The 16,389-nt window shown below is 41.9% G+C and overlaps 1 protein-coding gene across 4 annotated transcripts in view; it reads left to right on the forward strand.

The window, feature by feature from the left end:
* Positions 1-16,389, forward strand: part of myo1g (myosin IG) — a 73,214-nt gene that overhangs the window by 47,047 nt on the left and 9,778 nt on the right. For 3 of the 4 annotated variants that reach the window (XM_085148414.1, XM_085148413.1, XM_085148415.1), the window contains one exon: positions 798-955. In XM_085148414.1, the coding sequence (XP_085004540.1) occupies positions 798-955 (158 nt within the window). Of the gene's footprint in view, positions 1-797; positions 11,937-11,983; positions 12,697-16,389 lie in introns of those variants that run through there. The other variant, XR_014871904.1, reaches the window with a different exon arrangement.

A 16,389-nucleotide genomic window follows, 5' to 3' on the forward strand; every position in this document is an offset into this window, starting at 1 on the left:
TTAACCTGTATGGCTGGAGGCCGTAAGAGGCTTAGTCCACTCTGTCCTTGCATTTGCTTTCTAAAAACCCATGACACTTTCTCTGTCTGCATGTCTCCTCTGGTTTTGTCTTTGACCTATATGGGTATATTTCTTTCCTCTCTCTTAGTCCTTCTTTCATTTGCACCCCGCCGCCTTCCTCTCCCTCCGTTGCGGTAAATCAGTACATTAATTCCAACTGGGTCACAGCTCATGACTTCCCCTTCACTGCACCCACACACGTGCACCTCCAGCTTACATATTCTGAGCAGAAATAATCCGCCGGCTTCATTTATGGCATTGAATTTTTTTGATCCAAGATATGCTGCGCTGTACTGTATTAAACTCACAGGTTTTGTACATTGATGTGATAATCCCTGACACTTTTATACAAATGAATCCCCAATGCTGCAATCTGTGTCGATGAATATTAAAGGTCACTCAGCCTATAGGCAGGTCATGCATGAGGCTTTAGAGGAAGGAGAATTCTCGCCTTTGGTCTTTTGCTAAAATAAAAATAGCATTGCAGCGTTTATGAAATACTCCTTTGGAGGTAAAGGGTATGGAGTTCCAATGCCGCCATAATCAGAAAAAATAACAAGCAATTTATCAATAAAAGCACCAAAATTATTAAAATATATGTATTCATTTATTTCTAAGACCCTCACTAAAGACTATTTATCTGTCAGTGTATCATATTACATGAAAAAGTCATACAAAGCATGAGCTCAAGCTTGGATCTGGCTGAGATCTTTCTTTAACGTGTTCTTTCTCTGCAGTTTACCGGAGTGAGCGTGACCACCGGGGTCGACCAGATGGTGGCGTTACACACGTCCTCCCAGGATGACGTGCTGCTGTGCCTGCAGCGAGGCGAGCTGTGCCCCAACCAGGACAGAGTGGGTGAACTGGTGGGAGCGATTGTGGACCACTTTACACGGTCAGTTACAGAGATTTTTTTTTCTTTGTCTTTTATTCCGCACTCATTTATACTTATGTTGTCAGCCTGTAATGCACATTACCTTCAGGGTAAAAGTACTCAATACTAACCTGCAGATAATTGCAATGCAAGTATTTGCTCCTAAAGATGACTGAAATGATAATAAACCGCCAAGTGCTGTGGCCTCGGTCATGGTGTCTTAAAATGGATTATTCAGTTTGAAATCTGATTCTTTGTTCTCTACAGCTGTGTGCGATTACATTACCTTACATCAACATATACTTATTTAACATCTGTGGGGGATTTTCTCCCGGAGCAATGGTTCCTAACCTGACTGTGGGTTATCCTATAAACAGGCACAAGTCAAACAACTTCTGGCAGAAAATAATTTCAGCCAGAATTTCTACCATAAATATGCTGTTATAATAATGATGATACATTACAGTTGATACAATGATGATAATGAGGTAAGTGTATGTACAAGTAATCCTTGTCAGCAAAAAACTGCTTCAAATGCTCTGGTTCAGTTTTTTTTTCATTCTCTTGGCTCTTTATGATGTCAGTGAGAGCAGATATCGAGTTATGGTCATCGCACACACATCTCTGATTCTCAGCCCCTCCCATCCGCTGTTATAACTTTCTATTTGCAAGGGGCAGCCAATCAGAAAAAGTTGGATAAAAGGAGAGGCATTGAAACAGCTTGTTTTAGACAGTAGATGAACTGAGGGGCTACAACAAGACCAACAACAACAAAGATAAATAAGCTTTATACTGAACTTCTGAATCATGCAAAGCATCTTTAGTAGAATCAAGGGATAAAAATATGGAGCTTGAAATGAACATAATGGGTTTACTTTAAGAAATTATAAACTCACAAGGGTAAAATATAACCTTTGGGCCAGACATAGCAAACAGGAAAACAACATCCATGAATCAGCCAGTCGATCAGAGGCAGCGTCATGCACAGGAATCTGAAGACTAATGATTGCAGGAAGTCTGTACCGCTGTTTAACTCAATTTCAGTGCAGTCTGTTTCATCAGTGATCTATGCAGTGGTATATTTCAGACAACTGGCAAGATGTTAAATATAACCTGGTTTCGATTGAGTTATCCAATGTCTGGCTCTTTGCTTACTTTATTGAAGTCAGTATGGCTCTCTGGGGAGAAATGCTGCCTGCCCCTGCACTAACTGAAGGGGTTCATGGCTCAAAAGAGATGCCACAACACTGCTGCCTTTCAGGAAACGTTTATTTCTACAAAAGAAAATTTACTTGCAAGTGTTGAACACAAATAAGAGAGGCAGGCGGCAACTCCCACCTCATCTAATAATAAGCAAAACTTCAAAAAGCATCTGAGGAATACCGATGCTGATGGAGGAGAGGCGAGGCTCAGCAGGTGTGCCTCCGCAGACAATCAGCACTAGAAGTGAAGCAGAGAAGAGAGCAGGTTAATGAGGATGCAAGAAAACACAATAACCAGATGGCGGATGTGTCGGCCCACTGGGGCATGCGTAACAGGGTGCACAGAGTGGTCATCATTCTCAAAGAGATCGTCCGCAAATTCAGAAACAAATTTGTTTTCTCATGCTGATAATTCACATCTTTGACATAGGTTTTAATTAGAACAAAACATTCTTCATAAAACTTTTAATGAATTAATCAGCGAGATGAGCCGGCGAAGTGACTGTTCAAAATGAAAACCTGCCGCTTTCCAGGCCTCGGTGTCACATGAAGAAACGACACGGCTTTAGCCCCATTGTCGCCCGCCAAACGTCTCGGTTACAACGAACTCTATTAACGCTGCATAACAATTACGTAAATCATATCCTTGGCATTTATCACTGTCATAGTTGTCGCTGTCTGTGTCCTGCTCTGAATAACTACCGTGAAATGAATCAGTCACACTGACATTTATCACATTTATCACTTGGATTCCGATTTTTCGTTGCCGTTTATAAACCTGATTCACATCCACCCGCATTCATCTCTGCCAGACTCCGTTTGAATGGCACGGCCCACCAGTTTTCACACACAGCAGACTGTTTTGGTTGTGCGTGCGTGGGCGGGTGTGTGTTTAAGTGTGGCCGTGTTGTCGTAAGTACTGCCCTCGGAGTCCTCACCCAGTCTGCAGCGATCGATCTCCTGCAAATCCTGCCAGCTTCATGCTGAGAGAATTTTACAAAAATAAAGAAATAAACAGTGGAGCTCATATCTGAATTCATTTCCCTTTTTGTAAAACTCATCAGACTTTTGCAGTCTTATAGGTAACAACAATAACAAAGAATCCAAAAACCCAGGACTGTGATCCCTTCATATAGATTCTAGAGTTGTTTACTGCATTAGAGGCTGAAATTGTTACTTTTCTTGAGTTGTGCTGTGTTGGAAGCCAAACAAAATGCTCTAATCATCATTAAAAACCATGTGATGTGATTTCTGGAATCACTGAGTGCAGCTGAAGTGTAGACTGAGCCATCAGCTGACTCACATCAACATGTTTTTTATTTTTTCTGTCCCGTCCGTCGTTTTGTTTTTGCTCTCAGCTCAGAATCCGGCGAGACAGCAGTCGCACCAGGGTGCATGTGTTTCTGTGTGTTCCCACTTTTATGAGTCTCTCTGTGTGTATGTTCAGCTTCCTGATCCCAGATCCCCGGTGAGGCTTTTGTGGATTTTACGAGTCTTAGACTTTTGGTCTGGGTTTTTTCAGGGGGGGTGTACGGGTATCTATATCACCAGGGTCCCTGTGGCAGCTGCATGGCTCTGTGTCGGGGTGCGGCAGGCGTCTCAGGGGGAGTCTGTTTCAGCTCTCCGCCTGTTATTGTGCCACCATCTGCGGTGAATGGAAGGGGGCGCGACCTCAGCTAGGCTACTCATCAAAAGGAGACTCATGAGACAAAGTCAGGGGTGAGATGTGCAAGTGTGCGAGCATGTGCGAGAGGGGGGTGAAGATGACAACACACAGACACACTCCTCTTGTGCTTCCTTCTGTCAGGAAATGGGATGCCAGACTCTGAGAGTCACGCGCACATTATTTTAGTTTTTATGTTTGGTGGGTTGAACGGTCAGAGGAGGAAACAGTCAATGGAGTGATTGTGACTCCTGCTGCTTTTCCTCGTCTCTTCAGAGTAAGTGAGTAGATCTGTGAGGCTGCCGGTGTTCACAGCTGAGAGAGTTTGCAGTGACACAGTGAGTTGTACAAAACTGGGTCAGAAAAGTCAGCGTTAAAGGCGCAAGGTAAAATCTGACTTCAAAGCCGCTCTGTGTTGTCGGTGAGGATGGCAAAGACAAGCTGTCTGGTTTGCTGTCATGTCACATCCGATTCTCATTCCCTCAGAGGACTGCGCTCCTTCACTCTCTCCTTTCCTGTACATAACCCCATCCTCTCATCCCTGATTCTCTCCTGCTTTCTCTTCCTGTCACCTGGGTCAGAGCTGTCAGTATGAATGAGCTGTGTGTGTGTGTGTGTTGAGTGTGTCTGTTTACTAAGAGAGAAATACTGTGTGTGTGTGTGTTTCTATGTGTGTTTTTCAGGGGGTTGGACCATCTGCTGGGACAGCTGGGGGAGTATGAGTGAGCTAAAGACAGGATTTAGGGTATGATCTGCTCCTGCCTCAAAAGATTTAGGAGGGTTTTTACTTAAAAGGCAATTTGGGGGGTTTATAATCTTATTGATCACGGCCACAGACTCCTTTCAGAATAAATAGAAGTTTGTACAAAATGTGCGGGTTTGTTAACATCCTTCATGGAACTTTTCACATATTAGATGCTTTAAATTGACAGTTTTGAACTGATTTTAACAGAACCAATTGTAAAACTCTGTCTGTGGATTGATTTCGATATGAAGGATATAAAATACAAAAATACAACTCTAGCTCACTTAGCCCAGAAATTGAGTTTATTGTTCCTCTTATAGAGGAACATTGTTTATTGTCTGTATATATTAAATATATCAATACTTATTTTATATAAGATAAAATGAACTTTAATTGCTTGATCAAACTGGTTTGGTCCAAAACCCACCCTGACATCATGTACAACTTATTAACTATAGTGCTTTGTCAGAAGTCTTGAGCTACCACTTATTCCTTTATATTTTGGTAGGAAATAGGTAGGTGAGTGGGGTGGCTTCTTGACAGCCATTCTTCCACTGAGACCATTACTAATGAGACTTCAAACAGCAGATGGAATAACTGAAGGGCCAGATTCATCTGTCAGGTACTACGTCAGGTTTTTGCTGGATGACTTTCAGATACTTTTTTTGTTTTTTAGTGCTGCCATTTCTTCTTTTGTCCTCCACATGTCTACATTTCTAATTACGATTTGTTGAGCTATGCCAAGTTTTTGGCTAAAAGCTCTTTGGGAATGACCTTGTTTGTGTAAAAATACAATTTTATACCTGTCAAACTGTGTTACCTTTGGCATTCTTTTAGACTGAGCTAAAGACATGGTAAGATGCGTTTTTGCAACAAGTTCCTCGTAATAAAGTGTCTAAAATTGGTTCAGTGATAAGTTGTGTGTTATGTGTAGAAACAACAATGGTTTATCCCTTGAGTTAGGTGCCTTTTTTATCCTTAAATAACACACAAGTCAGTGTTAAGAAAAATTAGAAAAATCACACACCACTAAACAAAAATGTCTCAAAAAGCATATTGGTCATTTTCCCCGCGTACCAGGTACAGCGGAATTGGCTCAGTTTGTCCCCACTATACGTTTTTTGCTTCCTTCTGACCACTACTCATGCTAGGGCCTTCATCTGGGTCGGAATTTTCTCCAGGACCCAGGTCAGATTGGCTACTTTTTCTTTTCATCTCACACTTCTTCGTCTTCTTCGGTTTTACTGGCAGTTCGCAATCCATTTAATTAGAGCAGGTAGCTGCACTGCCCTCTAGTGGAAGAGAATATAATTGTTCTGCCCGTTACGCTGGTCACTTAGAGCAGCGGTCCCCAACCTTTTTTGCGCCACGGACCGGTGTATGCCCGACAATATTTTCACGGAACGGCCTTTAAGGTGTTGCGGATAAATACAACAAAATAAAACTAGTACCGGTACCGAAAAGAAGAAGATTTATTCATAACACATGTGAAAAGACCCAGGAAAACAGAGTTAACGATAAAAACAATAACAAAATAACGCTGAAAACCGATAAAAACCCTGAAAACCATACATTTTACACCTGAGCCTCAACTCTCGCGGCCCGGTACCAAACGACTCACGGACCGGTACCAGTCCGAGGCCCGGGGGTTGAGGACCGCTGGCTTAGAGTACTAATCAGGTGGAACCACGGCACACCTGATCATTTCTAACGACACATTGGTTGAGAAACACTGTCATAAAGGACATACACAAGATTTTTACTTTATTGTTTTATGTATGAACAGAAAGCTGACTGCCTGACTGCTCATCACTGCTTACCAGGCTTTGGTTGCATTGCTGGATTGTGTATAGAAGACTGTATTGTACTGTGTTGTGTTGCATATAAGGCTTTTATTAAAGTTTTATCTTTTTATTTTTTAGTTGTTTAGTGTTTCTGTGCATCATCTGTACACATGGTTTTTGACAATAATGCTAACTTTGACCGATATACTCAGCTTTACTATCTCTCTGGGTCAGAGGTTCTTCATTGCTAGCTTTGCATTAGCCTGTTTAAGTGGATGCTGTGTGCAGCACTACAGCATTGATAGATCGATACCTGTCCTGAGCTTAGTTTGCACTTGACTGTCACATTTAAAGAAAGTTATTTTTATTCCTCTACTCCTTAAAATTTACTCTGTTTTTTCCTTCTCCTTCCACAGGAGTCAGATTATTGTAGCACGAGTGTGCAGGAAACGACCACGTTTCTTTTCTTTAATGACATATTTGTTTTTGTAACGTTGGTCTAATTACTGGATTTAGTTTGGTAAGATGTTATATTCCTGATATTACTCAACAATCTAAGATCACCCGTTTATTTTCTGATGTGGTTGAACAACATGTCAGTTCAGCTCCAAATTGCTGCGTTGCTTCATGTCGGCTGTAGCTTTTTGTTTTCAGGTTACTCATCAATCCCACTCATGCAAAACAGATACTGTTTTCATATTTAACACTAACACTCACTGGAACTCAAGGATGAACTGGTGAACGTCACAGTGACCACATGACTGCCCCATTCTTGATAAATGATTTGTCTAGAAGACTTGAAGGGGATTTAACTTAATTTTGCACAAACTAAAAAATGAGTTTACTCCACCTTCCTCTGCGTACTCAAAGCCCAGTTACAAGCCTCATTCACCCAATTACACACAAACAATGCAAATCCTTTTTTCTAAACTTAAGCACCTTGCCTAATATTCATGTGCACACTCACACCGACCTCCGACCTTCCAATTGTTATATCACTCTAACCTCCTTATTGGTAGGTTATATTCTGGAGGTTAGAGGTCTCTGTGATCTAGCAGACTATAAATGTCTATGTTAATGTTTTACCATATAATAATGAAATGATGGCATTTTACATTAAAAAGGTCAAAGGTCAACTTCACATTGACTTTCCATATTTCTGGTGTTTATACAGCACAGTAACTCAGGAACAGAAGGGAGATTTTTATCATATTTAATATATATAGATGCTCAATTTATTGCACTAATATTTATAGCCCACCTTAATTTAAAGTCTTCACTACCTATGTAATGAAAGTCTTAAACTTTGTAACTGTAAATAAACCTATACTTGAATGATTTGTGGAGTCCACAAAGTGTTAAGATCTAGTTTCCTCACTTGCACGCTCCTCCTCTAACTCTTATTTGCTTTCATTTCCTCTGTCTGCTCCTTCCAGACTCTTCTCCAGCATTTTCTCCACTCGTCTCCACATCAGCAGTTTCATTTATGAATATGGAAAGACCTGGAACGATGTTGCATTAATAGCAATCTTCTGGGTCACCCATCCCTTTACAGCTTAGCGAGAATAATGTGCGAGTTCATTAACCCTAAAGTATATGTGAGAGGACTTGTGATTAGGCGTTAATGCCCAGATCAAAGAGAATCACATAAACACATATGCTCACCTGCTAATGATGGACTCGAGGACTTGTTTGACCTCGCTGGACATCAACAGTTTGCCAGTTATTCTAGGTGTGAGAGAAATCAGCCCTCTCACTTCTAAATTCAGTTTTTAGGTCGTGAAAGGCGTCATCCAAGTCCTGAAATAGCCTCCCCTGTTTCTCTGCCTCCCCTTTTTTTTCTCCCTCAGTGGCTGTCCTCAATGTGCTTGTCTCACAGTCGGTCCTGCTGGCTGGAGCAACAGGAGCTGCATCTTGTGCTCCAACTCTCCTCTGTCAGCTCGTCCCCTCTTTTATGTTTTTGTCCCTAATTTTTTTTGTCTCTTTTAAGATTTTTCCAAACCTGCAGCTTCTGATCAGGTTCTTGTTTTGACTTGTTATTGGAGTTTTGATCAAATGCAAAGTAACTGCAGGAGCAGCTTTTAACCCAGACGGGTGTAAATAATGTGTATAAACTCTGACCCATTTCCTTCTTAGTTCCCACAGAGCTGGCAGGTCATGTGCTTCACTGATTTTCTTCATTTAGCCACAAAATCCAGCCTCAGTCACACTGCTAATTAAAGTCGGTCAAGTCGGTCGCCTTGTTGACATATGCAGTGTGTGGTTGACTTCCACCAGTGCAAGTGTGAATGATTCATCCCATGTGCACAAAATCACATGGCACAGCCACACACATTATAGTTCAGCAGCTATAGAAAGAACTGGCATACATTATCCAGGATATTCTTGGTCCCTCTTTTGGGCTTTGACCAGATGCTCGTTTTGAGAGATCAGACACACGGTCTAAATCAGGGGTGTCATTTTAGATTGTTTGCAAGTTCACATAACAAATGGTAAATGGTAAATGGCCTGTATTTATATAGCGCTTTACTAGTCCCTAAGGACCCCAAAGCGCTTTACATATCCAGTCATCCACCCATTCACACACACATTCACACACTGGTGATGGCAGCTACATTGTAGCCACAGCCATTGGGGCGCACTGACAGAGGCGAGGCTGCCGGACACTGGCGCCACCGGGCCCTCTGACCACCACCAGTAGGCAACGGGTGAAGTGTCTTGCCCAAGGACACAACGACCGAGACTGTCCAAGCCGGGGCTCGAACCGGCAACCTTCCGATTACAAGGCGAACTCCCAACTCTTGAGCCACGATTGCCCCCATTTTCCCACAATAACACATGTTTTTAATGTAAACAACATTAAGGTCATGGTTCTCAGCTGGAGTGCTCACTCCAGTTTGCAGATTAGTTGCTTTCAGGCACAGGAGCGCCATTATCTCAGGGTCGCCTTCACAAGTGAGGGGAGTGGGAGGTTCATTCTCCCCTCGACTGTTAATGCTGCCAATTGGTGCAGCTTTGGCAGTGATGCCGCTACCACACTGAACTGTTGTGGTGGAGAGTGAGCTCGTCATGAAAGCGAAGCTGCTGATTTGCATTCATACCATCACCTGTGGTCATAAGCTGTGGGTAGCGACTGAATGAATAAAATCAAAAGGGCAGAAATGAGTTTCCTCTGGAAGGTGTATGGGCACTCCCTTAGAGATAGGCTGAGGAATATGGTCATTTAAGGCCAGGGGACTCAAAGCAGAGCTGCTACTCCTCCACACTGAACAGTCCCAGTCCAACTGGGAATAGATTCCAGGGCAGACTCGCGACACACTGAAGAGATTACATGTCTTGGCAGGCTTGGCAATTTCTCAGCGTTCCCCCACAAGAGCTGGAAAAGGTAGCGAGGAAGTGGGACATCTGGGCTTCTCTCTCTGTTAATTATGCTACACCCACAACCTGGCTAAGCAGCAGAAAATGCATGTATAAGCACAAAAATGTTCACTTTTAATAATAAATATAAAGGTTATTATGATAAGTCGGAGTTGTCTTTAGGGAAAATAAGTGTAATTTACAAGTTTAATTTCATATATATATATATATATAATTGGTTTTAACCTTTGTTTTCACAACAATAGACACTATATTTGGTAGTGTTCATATGATTGTGTTCAGCATCTGGATAAACTTATTTAAAAAATCAACAGAAAAGACTGAGAGGCAGAGAGGTTTTATGAAACAAAAACATATGAAAAACATTCAATAGTTTCAAGGATACAAAATGGGAAAGTTAAATCACTGACTACAGGCAGTGTGTGCGGCGCATGACAGACTGACAACAACAACAAATTTGTTGTTTATTTGGACTCTCCAGTGTGACAGACTGCATGCGATGAGACTTCATATGAAACACGTGACTGTAATGTCTTTGAAAAAGCTTCATTTATCCATTTTAGAGAGTGACTCACAAAAGGCCAATTCAAAGAGCATTAATGTTACAGGAAGTTGGTAATACAATATCTCTCCTTCTCCCTCGCCCTTCTGGATGACACTTCAGCCACTGGCAAACCGTGTAGGAAAACCATGTGACTCATTACAGGCAGGCATAGTCATGCATTTGGTATCACATTATGTTGAGGAAATCATTTAGCTGTAATCATCCACACATTATTGTGTTTCTGCTAAATTGCTGCTTAGTATAGACTTAAGAGGATACCTGTAGCAGGGTTCACATTCAGAGCACAGCTCAGAATATGGGTTACAACATCACCATAAACCTTTTGTTTTTACTCTGTTGTTACCTTGTGCATGGGGTAAGGAAGTTGAGCTCAAACGCAGCTTCAAACTCGTATTTAAAATGTAAAGGTGTTGTCTGAACCTGCCTTAAATTACTGGGTGACCAGTGAGTTAGACCTGAGGAACAACAAGGAATTAGGACTGTAAACTGACTGGGTTATGTGGTGAAAAACAAGATTAAAATCTACTAACTGTCCAGTTTAAACGTCTTGTTTAGACTCCAATGATCTCATCCAGATGCTCCTCCGGAATGACTCCATTCCTTGCCCTTTTAAATGCTTGTCCAACACTCTTTAGAGGAAACTCATTTCTGCACTTGTGTCCATGGCCCTTTTGTAATGACCTTGTGTAAGTGTATAGCTTTGCTTCACACTCAGCGCGCTCTTCACACAACAGCTTCTTCATCCTTGCAGACGCTGCACCAATCCATCCTACCCTCACTCACAAACAACAACCTTAGAACTTGAGATTCTTGAACTCCTCCACTTGGGGCAAGAGCTGTTTCCCAAAGTCGAGTGGACATTTAACCTTTCTCCTACAGAGATCCATGGCGTCAAGGGTGTGTCCACACAAGAGCAATTCGCTTGTCGCCTGTCACTTTGTAGTTAGAAGTCAGTAGCTGGCAGACATTCCAGGCTCAAGTTGCCTAGGTAACCTTCTCATGTAATTACCATGCTGAAATGTTTCAGTCAGTGGCATCGTTTATTCTCACTGGTAGTTGCTGGTAGTTCAATCGCTTGCCTTGAACTTGAGAAAAGTTTAACCCAGGACTTGGCAACTTAAGATCACCAGCAGTAGTTTTACTCATTTATACTTGAAGTCACTGAATGTCGCAGAGTTTCTGCTGTTTCCCGTTGTCACATCACTGCTAGTTGTTTCAGTGTGGATGCGCTTTTTGACTTGGAGGTGCTAATTTTCCTTCTTGCTACTTCACACTGAGCTGCAAACTGCTCTAGCCTGAGCTACTGTAGATGTTAATGTTCAGTGAAGCCAGAGGGACAATGTGAAGACTTAGGCCTGTTTTTCACCACTTTGACTGCACCAAGAAATTCTGTCAAAAAAAAATGGCTACCATGGTGAAGCCCAGCTCCCAGCAGGAACAAGTCTGACTTACTGTCAGCAAGGCCAAACAGACTCACTACAGGTATACCAAATGGACCGAATAGCCTTTAACAACAGGCGCAGTACAGCAAACTCCTTAAAATGATGATGTCACAGAACTTTATGGCAAAGTTTCTAAATTCTCGTATTTGACTTTACTACCTGATGGTGTTCACACAGTGGAGTTAGAGTGCATATTGTGTATTTGCACTACTGGTTCTGTCAGGTATTTCTTCCTAACACAGCCCGTTCTGGTACTATGTGCTTTCAAAGTTTTTCTTTGGCTCCCCTCTTGTGTTTTAGTATTTTGTACTTTTGTACGTGTCCCCTGTGTTTCTGTGCCGGTTTCTTATTTATTTCTTGGTTTGTTTCTCTGCTAGTTTGAAGTCTTTGTTTTTTGCCCCCTTTTTAATCGGCTGTCTCTCCCTGATTTGTTTCTTTTGTTCTTTATTTCCCTTTCCGCTCCATGTGTATATATAACCTTCTCTTGCCCGACTCCTTCGCTGTCAGGACATCTGTTTGTTTCTGTTTGTTTGCCTACCTGAGTTTGCAGCCCATGTTCTCTGACTTCTTGTCTCTCCTGTGCTCCTCTCGTGTTCCTGTTTACCCGGTTTGGTTTTGCTCTATTTTTCTGAAAAGACACAGTTCAGTTTTCCCTCTTGGAATCTTAATATTCTGTTTCAGCTTTTATTATTAAAGTAGAAGTTTACTGTTATTTTCCAGTATTTTTATTAAAGAGTAGCTTTAAAGAGATACGTCTAATGAAATCATATAGATGAGAGAGTGGAAAATAATATTCTAAGCTGTTGGCTCACTGGTATAACTTGCAAATATATTAACCATATTTTTTTTTAAAGTTTATCCATCTTTAATATGAGCCACCAGCATTTTATTATCATTTTTATGACAGAAAATGAGGGAAAACATTATTCGCCCCCCTTTAAAGCTTGCTTTTTGTTGCTTTACTCCTGTCTGATTTGTGTCCTGCATATTTATCCGCATACTGAGCACAGTGTGTTTGCAAATGTGTCCATGTGCACTGTTTGCATTCACTTTTGTGCTTCTCATGAAAACATCTTGTTCCTTCCTTGTTCTTCTTCTCTCTCTTGTCACCCTCACCAACTGTGCATCCCTAACACTTGTTCTGCCAGAGGTCTCTACATGTTAAAAGTCAATTCTTCCTCCCCTCTGTTGCCGAGTCTGCTCGTTGAGGTTTTCTTTGAAACCATTGGCTCTTTATGATGATGAAGAGATGGCTGTTGTTGTGAGCCAGTGTTATATAAATCAAACTGTATTGGATTGAATTAAATTGAAAGCGGCATGAATGCAGATGAAGGAGATGCTACAGTACAGCCGTGAGATGTGTTCAAAACATCAAGTGTGCTGTGAAAGATTTAGACAAAGTGAATCTACTGCATCATGCTTTCCTAATGAGCGCCTTCTCACACATTTACATCAAAGACGACATCAGTGGAGGAGCAGGTTTATGAAGACGTTGGCTCCTGTTCGTTTAACTTTTAAAGCCTCCTGGGTGCACTCAGACTGAGCCACTGACCTTGAAACTGCATCAAAAGGCCTCTTTGTGGATTCAAACGGCACACGTGCTGCCTCCAAATCCTCCTCCGAGTGCAACAAATGGATTCCTCACAATCATTTTCATTCTTCACTGCAATGTTGCTTTAGTGTCAACTACTAAACAGTAATAAATGAAGTGTTTTTAACAAAGCACATGATTGGCTGTTTGTTTTGTCGTCGCTCAGCTGAAGATATCTGCACCAGTACGGGTTTAGTAGCAGGCATGACTAAGAGTTGCCTATCCAGTGACAAATGTTCCTGCTGCATAAAAACCCCTGATAAAGTTCGACCGCCTTATCGATAATCAATTTGAGGAGACGCTGGGCTCTTGCTTCGTGCGCTCCGTCATTGACTCTCTCTTAAACGGATTTGCTCTTATCTCAGAAACATGTCTGTTGTCCCGAGAATTAATCAGGACCAGGGAAATTATTTAAGTGCCTTTCACTCAGTGATTCAAGCCATGTGCATGAGCCATTTTTAAGTCTGCAGAGTGTTGGCGTCGCATCTTAAATCATATTTTATCCATTCGGAGTTGCTCTGTATGCATCAACTCTGCTGTTGTTACAGTATGAATCACTTTTTTTTTCCCAGAATGCCCCCCTGCTGAGGCTCACGACGCAGGGTGCAGCCAGTTAAGATAGGCCCACTGTTAGCGATGATGGTTGTCATAATGGATGGGTGGTGATGATCAACGCTATGACGCTAAAGCAAACCCTGCAGGATGGTCGGCTCCCCGCCTGCCCAGCCACCTCATACCCGAAGACTTGAGTGGCCTCAGCCCCCGTTGTCCCCGCTGTGGGGGCTGCAGATGATGCTGTTGCCCCAGCGATGGTTGCCAGGCAGCTGGGGAAGTGCTAATTAAGACTGCAAGGGGAAAACTGGAGGATTGTGAGGACAGAGTGTCAAATTCTGAGAAGAAGATGGATGGGATGGAAGATTGCAAAGAGGGGGAGACAGCAAACAGGGTCACGTTAAGTAATGACAAATAATTAATCGTAACCGACTGATGTTATGTAATGTGTGTGTGATCTATACAAAAAATGTAGCGTTGAAGGGAACGCCTGTTATCTGAGTAGCTTCAGGAAGTTTACTGCTCCAAACTAAGAAGTGGTTTAGCTGTGCATCTTATTTTTACACTTTTTTGTTTTACAAATTATACCCACCTATTGGCGTCTTGCATCAAAACAAGTCAGTCCCCATAGTGTAAGGCTCTGTGGGTTTTGTTATATTTCAGAGGTTAGGTTTCTGGTTAGTATTGTATATGTCAGTTTCTTTTTAGTGTCTTTACTTGCGTGTTGACTGCGTGTGAGCTTGTGTTTGTAGAGTGATGTCTTTAGGTGTCTTTGGGTAGTTTTTTGTTCTGTGTATGGCTACAGTCCAAAAACAGGTGACATGATGATGTCTGTGTGCATCTAGCCACAAAATAAACTACAAGTCCATTGACCACACGTGTGTGCTGGATCTCCTCCAACTCATCGACGTGTTAACGATTATCCATTTTGTATGAAAATTTTAGCAGGCAGGGCAAGGTGTGAACAAACAATGGGTTACTTTGCCTTTTCAGTGCAGGCCATCCAGCAGTATGCATTCGCTGTGCACAAAAATGAGCATGTTTCTGGTCACCCTTTTGAACTGATGTTCTGCCTTCTGGCTGGGACTGTGGGTTCGTCCAATCAAAATCGCTGTTTGGCTCTGTAACATTAAAATCTGCTCGGCTTGAATCCAAAGTTACAGAAGCAAAACTTGCGATTTGTGGTGAAATTGTGAGTTGCGTAGAGTGGTCAAAACAGTACTTAAGTGCTCTTGAGCTGAATAAACAGCCTGAGAGGCTGAAATTCAAATTTGCAATGGTTTTTCCTTTTTATAGGTAGCATTGCAGGTTATTTTGATCACCCTGCTTACACGATGTGTTTCCCTCTGTTTCTTTGTGCTAAGCTAAACATTTTCAGATGTACTAAACTGACAATATGAGACCAGTTTTAACATCATGAACCAAATACACGGTTTTATAAATGGCAAACTTCTCCTTTAATCCAGTTTCCAATCACAACCGAGTGTTCATACTGTATTCAGTTGTGCAGCTTCAACTGGATACAAAGTGAATGGGAAAGAAACAATTAAATGCAAATATGTCCAGGGTGGCAAGAAATGTTGTGAAAATGCTTCTGCGTGAACTGAAAATTTTCCCTCTTGCATGAAAATTTTATTTGTGAATCTTTTTCATAAAAACACACAGACCAAAGGAAAAGGAGAGTGGGCGAGGAAGTAACCAGAAGACTTTACGTTCAGTCAGATAAGCTGAACATAGACAGGCTTGTGTAGCACATACATAGTTCACAGTCTGCAAACTAAAGCATCTCATCTTGGTCGTCCAACATGCCTTCATCAGTTTTGCCTCCTCTTTGGACCTGGAGTCCCTTTAGAGCATGCTCAGATTTTGCTCTGCTCGGTCAGTCTGAGTACACCTGTGTAGTTCAAGAACCGGTTTTTCCTAAACCCGAGGATTCAGATAAAGAAATTGCCAGAGAACCCAGAAGAAGAAGAAAAAGAGGAAACCTTTCTGATCTTTTGCACAGTGCAAAAAGTTCTCATTAACAGTGTCTGATGGAAGGTGCCGTTACATGACTTCAGGTGTCAAGCTGTTGTTTCTTTTGCAAGTTTCTGCCTGTTCTTTCACACACCCAAGTGTTATCTGCAGGCTATGTGTGTTCATGCGTGTTTATGTGCGGTGGAAGCGGAAAGTGAAAGTTATGGCTGCACAAGAGAATTTGTGTGTTTTGACAGTCTGATGTTGTCTAGGGTCTGTGGGATCATTAGGAGCAGACGTTGTCGCTCTCTCTGCTTGTTATCTAATCTGACAGGCCTCTGATACAAGCTTTTTACTTCAGAGAATTAGCAACAACCAACAGACGTTGCATTTCCTCCTTTATTGTGTACTTTTTGGGGTTTCTTTAAGCAAAATACTATGTTTTGTTGTTGCAGCTCGACAGTTTGAGACTTCTTGAGTTAATTAAGATTTTACATAAACTGCACAGTGTAAGATTAGTCGTGGTGACGAGGGACAGATGGGCAGATGACAGATTGGGAGAGGATAAATTAAAAAT

Source organism: Neolamprologus multifasciatus, chromosome 22 (assembly GCF_963576455.1).
Source record: "Neolamprologus multifasciatus chromosome 22, fNeoMul1.2, whole genome shotgun sequence".
Taxonomy (NCBI): Eukaryota; Metazoa; Chordata; class Actinopteri; order Cichliformes; family Cichlidae; genus Neolamprologus; species Neolamprologus multifasciatus.